The following is a 22220-nucleotide window of genomic DNA, read 5'->3' on the forward strand; positions in this document are numbered from 1 at the left end:
GGAGATATCATTGCTTAATTATCTCTGAGAAATGCGTGGTCACCCCCAACTTTCCTCCCGGACCCCAAGAGGCCCCGCCAAGATCCGCCCCCCCCGCACAGTCATAAGCCGCACAAAAATACTTCGGTATTAGTAGGCACCGTCCTTAATTTAGTGAGAGAGCGAAAGAATGTCATAGTTAGCGGTGTAGTTTAGTTCTCCTTGTTAAAAGATATGCTGAACCCTTGCACCGTTAAAAAGTTAAATGCAATGTAAAATATCTGATGTTTTAAGTGAAAAATTGATGACAAGAAGTCAATGACACTGAAAGCCTTAATATTATGGTAATAATGCTTTATTGTTTTAAATTATTTCTTAATTCTATGTTAAATCTGCTCGTAAGTTTAGAACCATGAAAATGACTATAAGCGAACAATGCTAAGAAACGTTTACGGGCCATGATATTTTCACAGATCCATCTCTAGCTCTGTCAGGTAGCAACAAAATCATAAGATAGTGAAAGCTACAAGGGGTAACTCGTGCAATGTCCTTCTACAGCCATATCCAATATCCATATGGACAGAGGGCTGGCAGAACAGACCCAAGAGAAAGAGAGTATTACTTAGGAGATCTTAGGTCACCCATGGTCCGCCATATGCTGGGACATTGGTCCGGTCATATGGTATCTATACAGTTTTTTTGTGCCAGATCAGAGGAGAGAGATGAAGTCTCTCTCTATAGCATTGCAGCTTTAATATTAAAACACGAAGGGAAAACTTCTGATGTTTTAATATAGCTTTTAAACTTTAGGATTAAGCCCATATAAAAAGTTAATTTGTTAGTAAAAAACCGTGTCACTAGTAGCACTAGTGAAAATAACTGAACCATACGGATTTATATGGGAAGGGACAGACAGACGGAAAGAGGAGTGAACATAAGGCGGAAACCAATAGGGCCATTGAGAGACTAACCGAATAACCAGACAAAAAACCCCATGTATACAAGCCGAAATGAACAAACCACATGACCGAAAGTCGACCCAGCCCCATAACCGAAAGATCAGCATAAGAAGCCAATTGCACGGTTATAATTAGTTTGCAAAGGGCTATTAGTGTGTATCTCTTATTAGAGTTTTAATTTTCAGTCCTCTGTACATATAGACATTAGATATGACCGGACGACCGAAAGAACAGCACCCAATGCCAATTACACGTTTGGTTTTTGAATTGAGGGCTTCTTCGTAATGCTTTCATACAATTTTTAAATGATTTAATTTTATTCTTTATAACACGTTTATGCCCATGGATAGCAAAAAGAACTGGGCAAGCGGAGGAACAACTGAACAAACCAGAAACGCAAACGAACGAACAAACGGAAGCCCGAGCGAACGAACATCCAAACGGGCGAACGGATGGCCGAATGATCGAGTTAACGAACAAACGGTCCACCGAGCGCTCGCCGGTAAAAACGAACGAACGAAACACCGAGTGAACGAACCCGCGAAACGAGATGAACAGCTGAACGACCGAGTGGACAGCTCATTTGTTTGTAGTCATAGGTGTTTATATGGATCGATTTCCTGATATTTTAATGCAAACTTAAAATGCTTATCTTTTCGGAACGAGTGAGAAGCGACGAGCTTTCGTTCAGTTATTACTTAATGTTAAGTAGTTATTAAAAACTTTATGCACGTATTTTAGTGGGCTCACCAAAAAAATTAATTAAGAAACAGCATAGAGTGACTAAAGCAAAATAAAGCTACGTCTGCTCAGAAGGTCTGTCAATCTCGTCAGGGGCACAGTGAACAGACCCGGTAGAGAGTTCAAAAAATGCCAAACATCGAAACCACGAAGGAAATATGTAAACATCTTACCGATTGGTGCCAAATGGTTTGAAACGTGTAGGTTCTCTGGCGGATTTTGCAGATTTGCAAACGGATTCCCACCCAGTCCCAACTCGGTTATTTACAGAGGCCTCACCCACCCCTCCCTAGCGGCCAAGAGACCATGCAAGCCTTCTGGACTCCTGAAGAGAAGAGGTTTGCATCTCTAACCCTTTGAATATTTAAGTATTACTTCATTGTGAGCTCACAAATAGGTTTTCACTTAAATTAAAAATTCTTATATAAAGTCTAACAAAGACATATACTGTCTGTTTCTAGTATAACGGCTCTTATGTTCACAGGCTACAGATTAAATCGCCCGATACTATACAATTTCCTCACACATTTCAGATCGGAAAAAAGAGAAAGGAAAAACAGAAAGCGAAGAAACTCAAAAAGAAAGAGAAGGGAGAAAAGTCAAGAACTGAAAAAAAGGAACAAAAAAAGAAGGAGAAAAATAAAAGAGAGAGAGAGGCTTTGAAGAAAAAACTAATAAGGGCGAAGCAACTATCAGCCCAACAGATTCTGATTACAAAGGCACTCAACAAAACATTAAGAGAAATCGACAATCTGTATACAAAAATGTAATTTTTTCCCGGGATGCAATTTAGAGATTATAGACTGACAATAAATTTAAACTGTTGCACCTTGTTCCTTAAGGGAATCTATTTAATTTTTTTTTTTTTTTTTTTCCCACATTTAGCAAATTAGTAATTAAGACCAAGCAAGACCAAGCAAGCAGTTATTAAACTGGCCTATTTATAACCTGCTAAGCCCCAAAAGAATGAAGGCTCTTTTCCCTAACAATTTATACTATAATTCTAACTCTTAAGAAGATAGGTATAATAAAACTGATACTAATCCAACTAACTTAAAGATGTAGGCATTAAAATCCAATAATTTTTTTTTTTTTTTTTTTTTTGAAACAAATTTTAGGAGTTTTAGTCCTTCCCTAATTATTAGGCAGGGTGGACTTTCGGTTATGCGGTTTGTTCATTTTGGCCGGTGTCCATGGGTATTTTGTCTGGCTATTAGGCTAGTCTCTCATTGCCCTAAGCGATCGCGCCCCAATGTTCACTCCTCTTTCCGTTTGTTTGCCCCTTTCCATGTTTCTATAAGAGTCAGAAATGATAAATGTTAGTAAAATAAGAATGTATACATACCAGCTCATTTTTACTAAATACGCCCTGTGTGATCTCTAGATTGTGGGGTTGGTTTGGGCTTTCGGTCATGGGGTTTGTTCTTTTTGGTGGGCGTCCGTTTGGCATTTGCCTGATTATTTGGTTAGTCTCGCAATGGCATTAGTGGTGCCAGCCTTATGTTCACTCCCCTTTCCGTCTGTCTATCCTTCCCCTTACATCTATATAGATCAACAGTTTTCAACAGTTCTATTAGTGTTTTATTTACCTAGAATCAAATTAGTTTTTCACATGAGCTTAAACTTAAATAAGCAATTATCAAAAATAAAACTACTAAGATTAAATTAAGTATCTACACAAACAGCCCAATTCAGAAATAATTTCAACCGTGCAATTGGCTTCCTATGCTGATCCTTCGGTTATGGGGTTGGGTTCGCATTCGGTCATGTGGTTTGTTCATTCTGGCCGGCATCCATGTGGTATTTGTCTGATTATATAGCTAATCATTCAATAGCCTTAGTGGTTTCGGCCTTATGTTCACTCCTCTTTCCGTCTGTCTGTCCCTTCCTACATATCTGTATGGTTCGGTTATCTTCACTAGTGTACTAGTGACACGGTTATCTATAACATAAAATAATTTTTCACATGGGCTTAATAGTTAAATTTAAAAGCTATATTAAATCATCAGAAGTACTCCTTCATGTTTTAATAATAAAGCTGCAATGCTATAGAGAGAGACTTCAACATTCTCCAACGATCTGGCACAAAACAAGAATAGTTCTATTAGTGTTTTAATTTTCTAGAATCAAATTAGTTTTCCACATGAGCTTAAACTTAAATAAGCAATTATCAAAAATAAAACTATTAAGATTAAATTAAGTATCTCCGCAAACAGCCCAATTCAGAAATAATTTCAACCGTGCAATTGGCTTCCTATGCTGATCCTTCGGTTATGGGGTTGGGTTTGCATTCGGTCTTGTGGTTTGTTCATTCTGACCGGCATCCATGTGGTATTTGTCTGATTACATAGCTAATCATTCAATAGCCTTAGTGGTTTCGGCCTTATGTTCACTCCTCTGTCCGTCTGTCTGTCCCTTCCTACATATCTGTATGGTTCGGTTATCTTCACTAGTGTACTAGTGACACGGTTATCTATAACACAAAATAGTTTTTCACATGGGCTTAATAATTAAATTTAAAAGCTATATTAAAACATCAGAAGTACTCCTTCATGTTTTAATATTAAAGCTGCAATGCTATAGAGAGAGACTTCATCTTTCTCCACTGATCTGGCACATAACAATTTAATGCAAGAAATTAATTTTTCGAGAAATGATAGTTCCCTTTTCTGATTACTAGCATTCCTAATATAAACCTCGTGGGTCATCTATTTACTATAATAGCCATCCAGGTTGCACAAAAACGAGCACGGTGACCCCCATATTTCATTGCGTTTTTGTAATGCTCATAACATAGTCATGAACTGGACCAAGTCTTAAACAATTTTAAATACTCCTTCTTTTTCAGCGGAATCACCTTAAGGTGGCCATCTAGTTATTTGGCGTGCGGTGACTGTATACGCGAGCGCGCACAGTGTTCTAACTGATACGGGAATTTTCATTATGCTCGCGCGCGAAACTAGGCCAGTTTTTGGTTGAAAAGTAACGCTATTTTAACGAGTTTTTCACGGTGAACTGTTCTTAAAATTGGCTCAATGTTAGGATTTAGCTGGTATTTGTACTCCAAAAAATCTTAGGGAGAATTATACATGGACAACTGCAATAAATGGTGAAAACGAAAATTGCAGAAACTGGCCAAACGTATGTACAGATTTTGTTTTGACTTTACGAGAAGATACTTTGGAGTTTCTCTCTTCTTTGCACAAAAAATAGCGACATTTTACTGTGCGAAATTCGGACAAACCCGTTTTGAAACTAGCTAGGAGTGAAGGAATCAAGAGAGGTATCATGTGCTGGTTGCCATGGAAACGGGGTTTACCAGTTGTAACGGTGTTTTTTAGCAAAGCACAGGGAATCGGGTACTCAAAACTAAGTTTGAACCCAGATATTTTCACAGGGCTGAAAGAACCAGAACATCAAGAAAAATATATATCACTACCAGCGAAAACCAGAAGAAATGGTATACAGCCACCTTAAATGTGATTTCACTGACAGTAAATATCGTAAGGTTATTTGAAATAGTGAATAAGCAATGCTTGTTTATATAGTGTCAAGCACAGTTTACAGGCACTTAAAAAACTGTTGTTTTGTTCCACTCCTTTTAGAAAGGAATTAATACATGTCTTTGTCTTCTTGATTTGAGTAACTAACAACACTAATTATCTGTTTTATAGCTGGAGTATGAAAAAGGCAGAGATACCAAAGGTATGGAAAACATATTTTTGCAGGATATCATTGTTTAATTTTCTTATGAGGACAGCAATTAAAACTTCTTACTGTTCCATTACTTTGTTTGACTAAAGTGGGGAGTTTTTTTGTAGCTCGACAGCAAGTCAAACTTCTTGCTGTTCCATTACTTTGTTTGACTAAAGTGGGGAATTTTTTTTTTTATAGCTCAACTAAAGAAACTTGAGGAAAGTATGGCTGCTGATGAAGCCGAGATTGAGAAGCTCAAAGGGGAAGAGAAAGAGAAGCTGAAGGTTTGTAATTGAACAGTGACTATCGTGTTGGAGTGTTCTCAGCAGCATTAATACATGTATGTCCTAAAACATAAAACATGCTAATTGGGTTTGGATAGCCACATGTTCAGTTGCAAGCATTGCCAGCACCAGCACTCCCTACACCCCCCCCCCCCCACCTTCACTTGAGCCCACCCCACCCAACCTCACCCTCCCGAATTAAGGATACCTACTCTTCATGTTCAATTCACATTCTGTACCTACATTCTGCTAAAATTCTGTTTTTTAGTAAGCAAAAATTGGGCTTGAATATTAAACTCCAGTTATTATATGCGTAATACATATCCTTGGTGATGTACGAAAATGGCACGCCTCAAGCATTGACAGTGGTTGCAGTAATGTAAAAACAGTGACTTGTTTTATTGTAGATTATTGAGAAAGAAACAAGTGATCTGGAAAAAATGCGCCTGGAGAAATCAGCAAAGAAGTCACAGATTGATGAAAAGGTATACACAGCATTTGAGTGTAGTCCATTGATTTGTTTCAAGATCTAGGGCACGCCTAATGTGGCACTATGATCCAAAAACAAAATCTCTATCCGCTGTCTATCTATCTCTAAAAACAAAACAAAACCTGACTTAGGCAATAAACCATTTTTACAAAACTTTTTTTTTCTTTTACATAGGACTTGGAAATTAAAGAAGTGAAGAAAGGTTTGATGCATCATGTGAAGGAAGTAACAGCACTTCAGAAACAAATGACTGCAATGGTAAATAAGCAGGATCATCCAAATCAGACCAAACACAAACATCAAAAACGTTGCAGTTTTAACGTGTACTCGTAATTTTCAGTGATTACTATTGCTTGACAAAAATGCCAATGTCTGTTGGAAGAGATTACAGACTTGCAGTTACCGGTAGTTGGAACAATGATGAGACACCGCCAAAACTCCACCCCTCAGTAGTACTTAAATATTGGCCCAAGTCACAATTCAAGTCAACATTTCCTGTAAAATCCCTCTCCCCATTCAATGTTGTTACCCTAACTTTTGTGCGTGGTCTGGGTAGCAAGGAAACATTGTATCGGAGGGGAGGGAGGGGGTGGGGAGACTGACTGAGTGCAGGACGCGAAATATTGAGTGTAGTTGAGAGTATCTCAGACAATAGAGAGGTTACGAATAACGGTTATAGCAAACGGCAAACCTGAGATATGACCACGTGACCATGTTTATCCTATATTTGCCGCTTTCTGTTTTCAGTTTCTCTGTCAAATCGAGTTGTTTTGCGTTAGTATCAAAGGCTAGAATTAGTTTGCACTATTCTCATCTTTGTATTCTTTGTTTCAAGAAAACAAACGCGAATCTCACGTTTGTCGTTCGTCGTAAACGCGATTCTTAATCTCTCTAATGTCTCCATCCCCTCAGCAATTTTTACATCTTATTGTAACTTTGCATCTGTATAGAGTGCCTGAGGTTTCTACACATACATATTTGTCACACCCCCTTGTCTCTACTTTTAAACTTTTATTTTTTGAAAATGTTATAAACACGTGGCAACATAACTGTTCAAAAGCGTTTGCTTCATTAGTTTATTTTTGTTTTTGGTCTGATTTTGTGCTACTTAGGAGACTCAGCTAGAACAAAAGAAAGCAGATCGTCACAGTCTCCTGAAGTCTTGCAAGGTAAAACGACATAAAACTAAATGGGAAAGTATATTTATTGACCCTAATGTTAAGGTGGATGAAAATGAAAGACATTGGTTTCAGTTATTTATTTGTAAATGGTTTGAACCCAGGAGTCATGTCATAAGTACGTAAATTATGATCATCCGGGTGAGTGTAGTCCTGAGAAGGACTGTTTGTGGTGACTTTGACTGACGTTTCGACAACCTGGGCGGAAGTCATCTTCAGAGTCAAGTGAATTGTGGAACGTCAGTATGTGGTATATACGTGTCTGGTTGTTAACCTGATTGGTCAACGAAGTCCAGATGTTATTGGTCGTTTGTTAGTAAGCCGTGATGTTATTGGCTGTGAAGACTGTAAAAAGTGATTGGTGCGTTTCGATCCGTCTTTAAAAAGTCCGTGGGTGTATTGTAAGTAAAATGTCTATTGTTTGTCTGTTTCGTTGTTGTTGTCAAGAAGTCGTTTGTATGGTGCAGGTAGTTGTAGGCAACGGTTGAGTGGCGTTTGTTCTAAGTTAGTAAACCAGCTTTCCAGAGTGAGTCGTTGATAGTAATTTGTACAGTAGGTAATGCACTTGGCAGAGTCCCAGTCGATTCTGTGGTTCGTTTGTAAATGGTGCTCAGCAATGTGATTGTTGATATCACCATTTCTAGTTGCTCGTTTGTGTTCAGTCAGTCGTACGTTTAACGACTTATTGACAACAACAACGAAACCATTTACAATTTTACGTTCCTTTGGACGACAGAGCGAACGACTTGCTAACAACTACATCAATTATGCAAGCAACGTCAGACGTATACGACAACAACTCTGGTTTAACCACCGCTGCAAAGATCTTGGCCTTGTTCCGGCCGGACTTAGACTTAAGTCTCCGTTGAACACCAAAGAGGCCATTCAGATCGTCAAAGCCACCTGTAGACGATTGATCCGAGCGCGGATTAACGACTGTCACAGAAGACTGAACTTCTACAACAACAAATTACAAGATGAAGATGACTTCCGCTCAGGTTGTCGAAACGTCAGTCAAAGTCACCACAAACAGTCCTTCTCAGGACTACACTCACCCGGATGATCATAATTTACGTACTTATGAGTTATTTATTTGTTTGATTTTTGGTTTTCCACCAGTCGCTGTGATTTTTCACCATCCTTTGAAGATTTTCTTTTCTCTTTAGCCTGCAAAACATGTACCGTATACGTTGATCCACTAGGGTTTACTTACGTTTCTTCTCGTTTTAATGATCTAACAGATGGAAGACATCTTCCTTCCCTTTAAGAAAGGAGGAATGAATGACATCGATCTTGGAGAACCTTCAGCCAGTCAGCCCGAGTCGTCGAGTCAGGATTCATCCTCTATAGATGTTGACAGCACAAGCACACAGGTAATGATGTTTTTGCGGTTGACGTGTGTGTTTAGAATTTGAATTGAAATTGAGATGCAATTTGTTTCTGCTACCGAGCATACAGAGATCATCTAAACTGTGTTTCAGTCAAATACTGGCCAACGTCTGCATGCCCAACGAAAACTCAATCTTATTTATTTGTTGACCGAGTACCGTGTGAATGATCTGGTGTGGTTTCATCTGTTTTATGTTGTATATTTCTCACAGGGCGCAAAGATAACCTATGAGAGGGAAGCTAATTTAGTAATTGACTATTCTTCACTTGGTCGGAGTTTAAAACAGGTGAGGCCAGACACATTAGGAAGAGTGTGTTTCTCATCGCGTGAAATAAAAGAAAATCATTAACTTGGCTACAATTTTCTGTGCGATTCCAGAAACTAAGAGTTTTAAAAGGGGAAATAGAACGCAAAATATTTGCAGTTTCCTACAGTTTAAGGCTAGATAACAAAATTAACCTACCAAAGGTGAAAAGGTGAGCGTTAGCTTACAGTGCTTTTGTTCAGTTATTTCGGCTACGTACATGGCTTGATGAAGAAGTGCTAATGTCAGACACTCTTTCCAGTCAACTTCGCCATTTTGATGTTACCAGCTAGTTTAGGTTCTCAACTACAGCAAAAAATGAGGGAATTCTTCATGAAGTAAGTAAAAATTCAGGGAATTTTATTGAGTTTGCTACAAGGTTTTAAATTGCATTTTCTAATGGAACGAAGCTTTATATAAAGTGTTCGGTTCCCTTTTATGGCCAGTAATAGTTGGCCAGTTATCGCCAACCATGGACACCGACAGAAGAAAGCTTGGTGTCTTTATCGCTTCTACTGTTATTTATTTATTTATTTATTTATTTTTGTTAGCTTGAAGACGCTCTGGAGATTCGGAACACAATGAACGAGCTTTTAAACAAGGTGACCAAACTACAAACAACACTGCAAAGGATTCAGGCTCCTAACATGAAGGCACTTGAAAAGTAAGAAGTGAAGTTGTTATCTGCAAGCACCAATAAACCTCTCTTACAGGGAATAACAAAGTGAACGTCATGAAAAATTTACCTTTGGACTTGAAATTTTTTGATTGGTCCACTTTAGTTAAGAAAAGGCCCTATTGCGATAAGCAGCCAAGATGAATGGAAGCAGGACTGTGAAAAAATGCAGAGCGATAAGCCCTTCAGCTTCTGGGCTGGCTTTTAACTCCTGGAATTTTGTTCTTCAGACTTGATGGTGTGAGTAGCCGTTTTCAAGAAACAAGTGCTGAGTTTGAGCAAGCACGAAACAAAGCAAGAAAGGCAAAGATTGAATTTGAGACTGTCAAGAAAAATAGGTTAGTTACCATTCATTCACTGTATCAGGCCTCTAAGGGTCATAATCGTCTTTAGCGCTTTCCTTTTATCTCTCACTTTAAAATCCTCGCGGAAGTTATTATCTGAAATTATTTTTCAAAGAATCCTAAGAATCCATTCCATTTTTCAAAGAATCCATTTTCACTCCTAAGAGATATCAAATCATTTGAATGACAGCTAGTTCCGACATTTTATTCCGTTCAATAGCGGAAAAGGTACCGCCATTGCTCGTAAGGGTGGCAAGCGGTACCAATCCTTATTCCTTCCCCTCCCCCCTTTCCCGAAAAGGTACGACGATTATCATTGTCATTTTGATTAGGAATTTAGTGGGAGATCTTTTTGCTTATAGCTAAACTATGCTTTACTTGACACTAGTCAACTGGGTATTTTTTAAGAAAGAAATTAACATATATTACAAACCTCCCACTGATCTATTTTTTATAGATATGATCGCTTCATGGGTGCATTTGAACACGTTTCACAGAGGATAGACGATATTTACAAGGTTAGCAAATCTTTTTCTGTCTTCATTTTGTAGCTGTACGTATCACTTACCTTTTTGTCATCTTTCCCAGGAAATTGCCAATAATCCGAGTGCACAAGCATTTCTTGGTCCTGAAGATGCTGAGGTTTGTGTTGTTAACTATTAAGGACCCTTGTAGCAGTCGGTTTATTAATTTTCACTTGTTTATTACGGTGTTTCTAGGAGCCATACCTCGGAGGAATTAATTACAACTGTGTAGCACCAGGAAAAAGGTCAGAATGCTATTCCTCAATCATTATTTATCGACCCAAAAAAGCCTAAGTAGGTCGATTCTCAAGTTGCCCGCTTTTTTTTTACCAATTCATCATAAAATTGATTTGCTTTGGTAAGTTCTACATTTCAAGAATATCAAAGTCCAACAATCCCCCCCCCCCCCCCTATAACAGTATCGCTGCGTTCTCATTAATGTTAATTGTTAATTTATAAACAGATTTCGACCGATGGACAACTTGTCCGGTGGTGAAAAGACTGTAGCAGCTCTTGCTCTGCTCTTCAGTATTCACAGGTAACATCGTCAACTTTATACAGGCTCTTTTTAGTAGAGAAGAATTTTTGCCCATGTAAGACTTAAATCATCGTTTAAAAAAATAAGCTGCGTAGAATGATCGTTCCCAGGGATGTAGTTAGTAATAGCGATGCGTATTTGACGCAGATGTTTAGTTTGGTATCACTGTAGCAGTTCTTGTGGCATTATGCTGAACCTAGTGCTTGGACAGTTACCCAAAGGCGGACGAACAATGGAAATAAGAGTAAGACAGCGAGCAGTCCCCTTCGCACTCAAGGATGCTGCAGCCAGTAGTCTCACTTCTCAAACCTCGCGCTACCTTGTCACACTGCTCCAAACGAGACGACTACACGGGAGCGCTCGGTATGAAGGAAAAAGAGAAATGCTTATACAGTACTATCTTAAATAAGGTCATATTGAACAAGCGTTTGCTTTTGTGTGTTTTCAGTTATCAACCTGCACCATTTTTTGTTTTGGATGAAATAGACGCAGCTCTCGACAATACCAATATAAATAAGGTGAATTCTTGGTTATTAACCTTACTTCATTAGCACTTGCTTTGAGTGGAATTAATCGTAACATGACATTACAGCTGCCATAATGGTTACACATGGTAATCGTCTGGTAGTGTTTTCTCTTGAGCATATGATTCATAGACCTTCTTTTCTTTTTTCAGAAATTGTAAATTACTTGACCGCCAACAGTGAAGCGTCAAACCTTATTTGTGTATCTGTGCTCCAGAAAGAATATGACGCCTTGTGGTCGCCTTTAAGTGTTCATTATTAAAAATACGGCCAGATGCTATTAATGATTTTGCACGTGTAGTGTAGGGTTTCTCAGAAAAGTTTTAAAAGGGAACATTATTATATGTGTATGTGAGCAGTGCATGCTAGAGTCCCTTGATCGAGTTCCCCTGCATGTAAAGCATTGTTTGGATGGCAATTTATTTCCAGGTGGCACGGTACATCATCAACGAGACTAGAGAGCACTTTCAGTGCATCGTTATTTCCCTGAAGGAAGAGTTCTACACCAGAGCAGAAGTTCTTATTGGAATCACTGCGGAAGTTAGTACTTGTCTCTTCCAACAATGTTTGTGTTTTGGTGCAGGCCTAGACTTTATGTCTTGTTGTTTTCATAAGGTGGAAATCAAGCTGTACTGAGTAAGGTGTTATCAATGTCAATTTTAAAGAATAGATTCAACAAGGCAACTTATGTTCTTTAATATGTGTAAGTTTTAATAGCTGGTACGTGGTGGGTGTCCCAAACTCCACCCAATTAACATTGTATTTAACTATTTTTCTTTCTTCTTGTCCTTTTTCAATTTTCACTTTTTGTCCATCTTTAATAACAATGGTGAAATGTTTTGATTTTTGCTATGGATATACTATTTATTATACTAACATATGCAATTTAAATTGAAAAAATTATTCTAACACTTCTGTTATTACGTATTTGTACATATAATACGCGCGAAGATTTTGCGAGTTGCGTAGTATTTTTCGGAGCCATGAGCAAAATGTCCGCGGGTATTATATGTAAGACCATCGAATAAAATATTTATTATTCCACTACAAAAAGACGTTGTTATTTTGGCTTTCCTTTTCTAGAAAGCGTTGAAACACACCCGGCATTTTGTATTTTTCCATCAGTTTCGGCGCGTGCGAATGACGTAAACAACACACAATGCCAGCGAAATGTCTTTGTCCGTATTCGCTCTGTTTGAAATCAGTCAAACCAGGACACTACAGTGAATTACGGTCTTATATTTTGCGCGTTCTCTTGACCTTATTTGGTGAAATGACATAATTGTGGAATGATAAAATTGACTTGACGTGACTTGACTGACTAACAGCTGTTTTAATGAAGTGGGTGGAAGCGCCCAATTGCCGGTCGGGTGTAACGTTTCTCTTCAACTCAGACGATTTCTGTGGTCAAATGACTTGCTCGCCCTGTTGTGACGGGGCTTTAATTTGTCCCTGGACCAATTAACGTCACATATCTCTTTCTTTCTTTTTTTTTTTTTCAGCCTGACAAGGATTGCACTGTGAGTCGCGTGTTTACATTAGATTTGACTCAGTTTCCAGAGTAGTCGGTACTACTGAATATCAACGTTACTTTCCCACTTGGGGTTATTGGACGGTTTCAAAAAGTGTTATGAGGAAATAAATTATATCTTTTTCCTTTACAATCTGTCGTCATTGATACGTTGACCTTATTCGAAGTCATGTTATAGCCAGTAGGGCAGTAAACAGAAACATTAGTCTAGGTAAATTCAATAACTTGTTGCTGAAACTGAAAGTACAAATGCTCTGTTAACACAACAGCAAAATCAATGAAAGTGCAATATCTCAGTGCCCAATGAGCAGAAGCATAAAGGGAAAGTATTACAGGTTGACATGAATACGTGGAAATGATTATATAGCGTGAGGAGCTGGTAGGGTTGTTCATACCGACGTAACTGAGTTTTTGCCGAGTGGGTGAAGCGGTATAGCAGCGGGACAAAACAAGCTTAATCTCCCCCATTCTGTTGTCAAAACTCCATCGCTTTATTATTTGCCCTGTTTGCTTTAAATTACAGCAAGACGTGTCATAGCCTTATTCTCAAACGGTCCATAGTAATAGGGCCTGGTTCGTTAGTATGTTTACACGAACGACTGGTCTGTGGCTAGCATCTCGAATATCACCAGAGGATATAAATAAAATAGTACGTTGTAAATCAAAGTTTTTGAACGAAGGATTTTTCCGAAACTGAGTGTATTGATGCTTCGTCGGTGACCAGTTCTCATGCTGTACTCCCACTCCATAATCTTTTAGAATACTGAAGGACTGAGATTGTTAATATCTAAAAACTTCAGTTTTTCAGCTTTAATTTAGGAACTTCTAACTGTAACGAGATAAAAAAAAATTATGGTACACGCGGATTATGCCAATTGGCACATAAAGCTATAACTCTGTCAATATTTGACAGATTTCTACGAATTTTTGACACCAAGATGGTTTTCTGAAGATCTACTTATTAAAAGGAAAAAAAATCTTAACCCCTCCCATATGTGATATGATTGACCACCCCCATAATTTTTCAACTTTTTTCCGCTAGAAGTTGTGGGTTTGAAGACAGCTCTCACATTAATGAAGATGTTGAGAACTGCAAAATAATCTATAGTTTAGGGGTATACCTAAAATACACAAGGATTGGGACGTTTTTGAACTTTTAAATTGTTACGTTCTAAGGCCATTAATCCTAAAGCCAAAACTTTTCGCATCCATAGTTACATTTGGGCCCAGTTGCTCAAAGCATGGTTAGCGTTAACCCGGGTTAAATACCATGACAACCTATAGGTTTTAATACCTCTTAACCAATGGTTAGCGCTAACCATGCTTCGAGCGACTCAGCCCAGGTATGCAATAAACTCATGAGTAGCTTTACAGTCGAACCAGGTCAAGCGTACCCCCCTAGATTCTATTAATGAATCTATTATTTGAAAATTGAACCTGTTAGTCGTTTCAAGTATTCAAATCAAAATTAGATTTCTGATTGGATTTTATAAAATAGCCAGGGTCAAGCAAGCACTGTGATTGGTCAAACTGAGTTCTTTATAACTCCACAATGCACGAAGCATACGTATGGTGCGTGCATTATAATTGTACATATGCACGGAGCACACGTCAGATTTTTTGCCTGTGAAAATCTGAGAAATTCAGCGACAGACCGCCATTATGGCCGAACAATTTCCCTCGTTTGACTGCTGTTTCGAGTTTCTCAATGATATTGTAAACACTAACCGATGGCTATCGAGCTCTGAGGTTGTATCTGTCCAAGTTGAATCCAAAGTGCGAAGCTATCTTTCAGCTCCCTCGACGCGACTGGACCGAAGGAAACGGCGCCGTGCAAACCGTCTAGTATGAAAATCGCCCGCTCGGTGTTAACACTCTGGGCACTATGATGAAAGAGATCAGCGAAAAGGCAGTGCTGTCCACCGTCTACACAAATCATTGTGTTCGAGCAACAGCGATAACCTTGTGGTCAGAAGCGGGCTTGGCAGATCGGCATATTTGCCACATTTCGAGCCACAGAATGAGAAACCCGAACAGTCTCCAACATTACAATTCCCGGCCATCGTCAACAAAGCTCAGAAAGTGCAGTGATGTTCTGTCATCTGCTCTAATAGGATCCATTCAGACAACACAGATGACGCAAATGTCTTCCCAACAATTCCAGTCCGTTTCTTCTCGACAACCAAGAGAAATGTCATCCGCAGTTGTAGAATCACACCGATCAACATCCTCCAACACCGCGGTGATTCTCATGGCATCAATTCAACTCGTGCACTATAAATTCGGTTCAAATAAACTTGAATCTCCCTTAATCCACAAATAAGTGAAGTATTTGAACTTTTGAAGAGAATCCTTAGCTTGTTGTTTAGCTTTTTCGAGAACTTTTCGCTTCAAATGATTCTCGTCGTGAACGATACATTTTCATTGGTTTTCTGTAAAATTTTAAACCAATGACATTGCGTCTGACGTGTAAGGAGAAAGTTGATGTTGATTCGTCAAAATTCGCACTTGTCTGACAAGTTGCAATTGTTTATATTTTATAAAAGAAAAAAAAAAAACTTGTTCCTCGTGCATTGTTGAGTTATATAAGCACTTGGGAATTTTTAAGAACACTCGAGAAGTGCAGAGAGGCACTCGCCTACGGCTCGTGCCTCTCTGCACTTCTCTCGTGTTCTTAAAAATTCCCGCGTGCTTATATAACTCAACAATGCACTCGGCGCGTTTTTTATTTCTTTAATATGAACCAGGGTACAAATAATGCATGAAACCAGAAAGCCCGCGGGAAAAACCCCTCTCAATGTATTCAGAGCGGCAATTCTTGATTTATATCACAGTGGATTTTCCAAAAAACAGATTTCTCGTGATTTACAGCAGTCAACGCGTACTGTCAGAAAGAAAATTCGCCATTTTAAACCGGGCACGGTGGGTCCTGTCGCGTAAATTTAAACTCACTAATGATCACTAAATGAACATTTTACGTTTGTACACTTGCGTTTTTTCCGTTAGTTATTCAAAAACAAAAATGAAAAAGGACTGGAAGCGTTTTATTATAACAAACGGTTCTCTTTTTGAGGTATATGCAAATTAATTTAGCGAAAAGTATGTGAACTCACAGTGAAAGATGTTCATTTCAGTTGACCTTCGACAATGGCAGCACCATTCGTCGACGTATAATGGACAGTCTGGTGAAATAATAATATATACCAAACTTTTTCATGCTACAAGGTAGGTAATGCTATACATGAAAGATAAATTGGAATTTTTCAGCCCGACTCATTTGCAAGCGCTTGACTTTGTGCTCTTGCCATGACCAAATTTGCATAACGAATTATATGAATGTGTCAACAACATGCAGGAACAGTTTGAACGAACGAGCTGTTTCAAATGTACTGTAGTTTGAATTTTACAGGCTATTGCTTTTACTGTTAGCGCGGATCTATGTTCTGCGAATTTTAATTTGATCATTGATCCGCGTTAACAATGAATAAATGAATGCATTCTTTGAAACGACTAATGGGTTCAATTTTCAAATAATCGATCCATTAATAGAGTCTAGGGGGGTACGCTTGACCTGGTTCGACTGTAAAACGGTATGTCATACATGGACATTGAGTTTGTAGTCTTGGATCTGGAGAAAATGTCGTTTTGCCTTAGGGGTTAAAGGATTTCAATCTATAACTTGACTTTTTCCTACAAGCTTTCCAATAGCTTAAACTTTACAATTTCCACTTTAAAACACTCAGGCGCTTTAACAAATTTTTCATTCATTCTTCGGGTTTTCTGTTGAGCGGTTTAGGGTTCGACACATTGTAGTCACGCTTGAAACATTTTTGTTTTGTTTTGATACAGCCAAAATTAAGTCCTCATTCGATTTAGATAGTGTCTCCAATTAGTACTCCAATGTGCATAGTGGCACCTCGCACAATGCAAACATAAGGAACTTTGACTTTTTGGTAAAGAAAATAGCTTTCATTTCAATGTTCAAGTAGATCTGTGTTCTGTTTGATGTTTTAATGTTATCAACTGCAGTTTGGTGGAGTTACGTGAGTAGGCAATAATACGTGATGATAAACAAGTTTTGCTCGGAGGAAATTTGGGAGTGTCTAATTTGCGAGGGCTGCGTGTCGCCGAAAAATAGCACCAAGTGTTTTGTAGTTATTATTTTCCACTAGAGCAATGACATGTGCTCTTAACCGCAGCAGATGAATCAATGGAAGCAAAAAGACAATCCACCGAAAGGAAAAAGATGGCGGCTGTCCATTGTAACACAATACCTTGCGAACCTAACAGCCAATAGACACATAGAAAGCCATGTTTTTCGTTTGTACTAACAACATTGTGTATGCTAGGTTTGAAGCTTAGAACTTTTCTGCGCATTCAGTTTTTAGGAGCGTTTATAAAGTTTTCGTACGCTAAGAATTGTGGTTAAATGCACCAGTCTTGATCTTTTTCGGTATGGTGGATTGCTGACTAATCATCGTCATTATCGCTTGTGTCCGTCATTTTTAGCTCATTCTTTGCGTCATATGACGCAATGAATGAGTATCGTGGGGATCGAAATGTGGGCCGGAAGTTGTCGACCGTAGACGGAAATGACAATTTTCGACGCTTACCCTCCCCCTTAGTAAATGGAAAATTAACTTTGATAAACCTGAAATACACATGTGCAAGAATTTAACTGTTTCTACAGACTAATTAGTAAACAAATAACATCAAATCACAATTTCGGCATTTCTAAAGCGTGCAACATGGATCAAGAAGTCGAAATCTTTAAACCCAGGGGTACCCAGAACGATTTTTTGACACGCTCGATTGCACGAGGATCGAGGCGGCCATATTGGAAGGGCGCTTGTTTGTTATTTTCGTATTGGTAAGTAATCATTACTTTACTATTGTGCTTTTCTTTGGAGCTCTTCAACTTACAACACACACATCAATAAAAGCGGCCAAGGTAGTCACACTTAAACCTTTTCCGAGCTCCACCAATTTCGATCCAGACTTTAGGCTCGCTCGTATCAACTGCTTTACAATCTGCTTTTACAAATTACATTTCGCTTGCTCTTCTCCGACCCACAGGCAGCAACAACACACGCAGATGAGTTGAGTGAATCACACAGTGAACACAAGAGCATCGAGGGAATGAAAACTTTCCCATGCTGTTCTAAGCGATTTATTTCAAGCAATCGCTGGTGCCCCAGGATTCAACATAGACAAAAACATTGACAATTCGATTTCGATCCAGACTTGAGGCTCGCTCGTATCAACAGCTCGTATCAATTTATCTGCGAACATCATGGAAGAAACCCTTCTTAATGCCAGCTTCTTATCTTTTCAAGTTATAATGGACGACAAAATTGTAAAATCCATTGACCTTGGTGATACTTATTGACATTCACACAAACGAGACTGAAATGTGGAACATCTGAAAGGATATGGCAGCCGGGTTAAGGCACTCTGCACATATTATGATTACTGTTTTGTTGATGAAAGCAAGGTAACGTTTTCATGTCGCCTCAATGGTTAAAAGTCCACTTGGTGCATTCAGTTATACCTGCCAACTCTCACGCCTTAGGCGTAAGTCTCACGCCTGTGGGTTGAAAACTTCGATCTCACGCCGGCTCACGCTTGCGGGCCAATTTCTCACGCTTGATTGAAAAATGTGAGTTGTTGCCGTCTTGCTTGACACAATTTCCAAAAATATGTAAACGCAGACCCATGTTAGAACGAAAACCATGTGCAAAAGGAATAAATGTGAATATTTATTATTATTATTTTTAATTGTCACCATTAATTATGCTTACAGTCCTTTCTGTTACCTATTGCTAACTACCTCCTGACCAAATACTACTTTGTAACTGCTTGTGATTCACAGATGACTAATGTCTAGTCAGGCTTCCGACAGGGCGGCAACGCCAGGAAGAGTTTTACCTGTAGATAAAACACAGCAAGAATTAAATATTTTCTCAATTTCCTTCCGCGCGTTCCCCGCCCTTTCCCTGGCGCAAACCTGCATACGTCTAATCAATCAATCAATCAATCAACCAACCAACCACTCAATCAGTCAGTCAGTCAATCAATCAATCAATCAACCAACCAACCAACCAGTCAGTCAGTCAGTCAGTCATTCAGTCAGTCAGTCAGTCAGTTTCAGTTTATTTACACTTGGATACAGTATTTACATTGTATATAGGAACATAGGAATAAAATAACAAATAAAAGGAGAAAAGAAAGAAGTTAATGGCTTTGGTAGAAGTGTACGGTGGTCAGAGGAGCTTGGCTTTCGAGCTAACCACCGTTATATTATAAATGAAAATACTAGTAATAGTGTGCTTGGTACCATGGCAACTATGGACGATCATATGGAACTGCCACTTTTATATTAAATTATACATAGTTAAATTACCCTTGAGAGTTAAGCAGAATTCTTTTATATTGTTTTTTGAACTGGAAGTAGCTAAGTGTTTTTATGTCAGTAGTAGTCTCTTCCCAGATTTTGGTTATAGCAAACTTAAATGTGTGTTTGCCATAATTTGATCTTACACATGGTACATGAAAATTAAGATTTAAGGCATACCTGGTATTGTGCGAGTGAACATCAGACACCTTTATCAGGTACTTTTGAAATACTTCAGGGATATTTGCTTCATTTTGTGAGATTTTGTGTGCTAGCAGGGAGACTTTAAGTCTAAAAATGTTGTCTATGTTGAGTATGTCTAGTAGTTTGGAGTGAGGTGCACTGCTTTCTCTATTATGGCTAAAAAATATGCAACATATACATTTATTTTGTTTTGTTTAAACTTTGGTTAATCTCCTTGGGTAGGTGTTTCCTCAACTCATAATACCGTAATGGAGGTAGGGGTAGATAAGTAAGTAATATATCTGAGAGTATTTATAGGTAAGAAATGGCGTAATTTGAAAAGGATTCCCACATTTTTAGATATTTTGCTGTTTATATGTTGAATGTGGGGAGCCCAATTTAGATTTTTGTCTATGTAGATACCTAAGTATTTGATGTACCTCTTTTCTTCAATACTGTGTATATTAAACTTAAGCTTATTTGCTTTTTAGGGGGAGGAGATTGTCATATAGTGGGTTTTCTTGAAGTTTACAGACAGTTTATTAGCTGAGATGTTTGAATTCCTCATTAATAGTTTTTTCAACGTTCTGTAGAGAATTGGAAGAGTAGAATAGAGTGGTGTCATCAGCAAATGTTCTAATATTTGCTTTTTCCTAGTTATTGGGGATGTCATTTACATATATCAAAACCAAGAGTGGGCCAGGAGGGAGGGGTCAACTTTGGCTTTTCGCAATAGGATTGCTTGGCCGGATGATGCGGGCCATCGTAACGTCACTTGCTGTAAAACCCGGGAAGTTTGAATGGTTGATAGACTACAACGTCGCCAAAATTTTTCTTGGATTTACATCAGTCACATAATTCTATGCCAGGCCATCAAAGAATCAAAGCTACGTAGAAATCTATTAACATAATACATGAAAACAGCGTCATCGCTCATGAAGTTAATATTTCAAGCATAATAACACGCAAAAGTTTGACACTGGTTGATAGCAAATGCGACGAAACAATGACGGCCTGCGCCTCTTTAAAAAAAGATAACTTGAAAATCCAAAAAAAATTCACAAGGAGGGAAAAGTGAGATCTTGGTGTGGTTTAGAGCTTTCGATTGGCCATTAAAAACAATTATCGTACAACTTAGTAAAAATGATCAGTGGGTTTAAACCCATTTCCCCGGTAATGTCTTGTTGAGCGCTCGCGAAAAGAAAGGCTAAAAACATTTTTTTTAAAGCTACCGGAAAAAGCTACGTTGCAAAGAAGCCTTCACTACAAAGTGATTTGCCAGTTTGTAATTGTTAATGAACAACGGGGTTTGCTTTCTTCCTTAATTATCTCACAAAAACAGGTGAAAATATGACAAGTCTTTTCCTTGCAAGAACGAGCGGCTGACACCAGCTTCAAGGCAAAATGATCCAAACATTCTGTATCTAAACATCAAAATTCTAGGGGCAATGTATGAAGTGTGATTTCCGCCAAAATTAATACTTGGTATTTTGCTATTGAGACATGCAGTTCTGTTAATCAGTTCTGGTATTCTGCTATTGAGATATGCAGTTCTGTTATTCAGTTCTGGTATTTTGTTATTCAGACATGCAGTTCTGTTATTCAATTCTGGTATTCTGCTACATGCAGTTCTGTTATTCAGTTATGTTATTCTGCTATTGAGATATGCAGTTCTGTTATTCAGTTCTGGTATTTTGTTATTCAGACATGCAGTTCTGTTATTCAGTTCTGATATTCTACTATTCCAACAGCGAAACCTGCAGTTTTGTGATTGCGTAATGCCATTTTTCATGATGTGCGTTTTATTTTGGTATTTTGACATGGTAACATGCAGTTCGGCATGACACTCAGTAACGAGTTTTCGACACAATAATTTATTTCCTGCCAAAATGTTTATATTTTAATTTATGCCGACTGAGTCCTAGACGGCCGACGAACAAGAAATGATTATCATAACTCGTCTTCAGTCCGTGTTATCATTAGGAAATTGACTTGAGAAACACTTACCTTTGATCGAATCGACAGCCTACAGTATCGTGTTCATTGGCTGCATCACACAACGGTAAGATACCTTGATACTGGAATTGTTGACGCGAGAATAGTTTGCTGCCTAAGCTAGAGAATTTCTGTATGGATCGAGAAGTGGAGGCCTTTCCACATCGTGCCAAGCACAACAAATATTTACTGCTGCAAGAGGAAGACCGGTGTTTGATATACCCAAAGAACAGCTTACAGAGAAAAGGTTCACTGCTGAAGAAATGGCTCAACTGGGAGAATTAAAACAAAAGACAGCTATCAATCGCCATTATGCTCTGGCATTAGCGAAATCTATGGAATCAAGCAATTTTAAATTGTTTTGGAAGTCAGCGGTGAGAAACGTGAAAAGTACTGCTGGAATTCGTTTTTCTTCCAAAGCATGAAATAAATAAGATCTATCATATTTGAGCATAAACTTTTGATGTGCTTAATATGTGATCTCAGCAAA

General features: G+C 38.4%; 2 protein-coding genes across 6 annotated transcripts in view; one reads left to right on the forward strand and one right to left on the reverse strand.

Moving 5' to 3' along the window:
- Positions 1-13291, forward strand: part of LOC146457753 (structural maintenance of chromosomes protein 1A-like) — a 93151-nt gene extending 79860 nt beyond the window's left edge. For 2 of the 5 annotated variants that reach the window (XM_085091461.1, XM_085091465.1), the window contains 16 exons: positions 5354-5384; positions 5574-5659; positions 6067-6144; positions 6324-6407; positions 7262-7318; positions 8569-8700; positions 8929-9003; positions 9573-9685; positions 9928-10035; positions 10499-10559; positions 10630-10683; positions 10761-10810; positions 11029-11103; positions 11552-11621; positions 12057-12167; positions 13130-13291. In XM_085091461.1, coding sequence (XP_084947587.1) covers positions 5354-5384; positions 5574-5659; positions 6067-6144; positions 6324-6407; positions 7262-7318; positions 8569-8700; positions 8929-9003; positions 9573-9685; positions 9928-10035; positions 10499-10559; positions 10630-10683; positions 10761-10810; positions 11029-11103; positions 11552-11621; positions 12057-12167; positions 13130-13192 — 1248 coding nt within the window. In that variant the 3' untranslated portion in view covers positions 13193-13291. The remainder of the gene's footprint in view (positions 1-5353; positions 5385-5573; positions 5660-6066; positions 6145-6323; positions 6408-7261; positions 7319-8568; positions 8701-8928; positions 9004-9572; positions 9686-9927; positions 10036-10498; positions 10560-10629; positions 10684-10760; positions 10811-11028; positions 11104-11551; positions 11622-12056; positions 12168-13129) is intronic. The other 3 variants (XM_085091463.1, XM_085091464.1, XM_085091466.1) reach the window with 3 other exon arrangements.
- Positions 13292-18927: 5636 nt separating this feature from the next.
- Positions 18928-22220, reverse strand: part of LOC146457757 (phosphoglycerate kinase-like) — a 76866-nt gene continuing 73573 nt past the window's right edge. Inside the window, exon 14 of the mRNA XM_085091475.1 lies at positions 18928-19086. Within this exon, the coding sequence (XP_084947601.1) occupies positions 19046-19086 (41 nt within the window). The 3' untranslated portion in view covers positions 18928-19045. The remainder of the gene's footprint in view (positions 19087-22220) is intronic.

This window comes from Pavona decussata, unplaced genomic scaffold (genome assembly GCF_977016875.1).
Source record: "Pavona decussata unplaced genomic scaffold, jaPavDecu1.1 SCAFFOLD_237, whole genome shotgun sequence".
Classification (NCBI taxonomy): domain Eukaryota; kingdom Metazoa; phylum Cnidaria; class Anthozoa; order Scleractinia; family Agariciidae; genus Pavona; species Pavona decussata.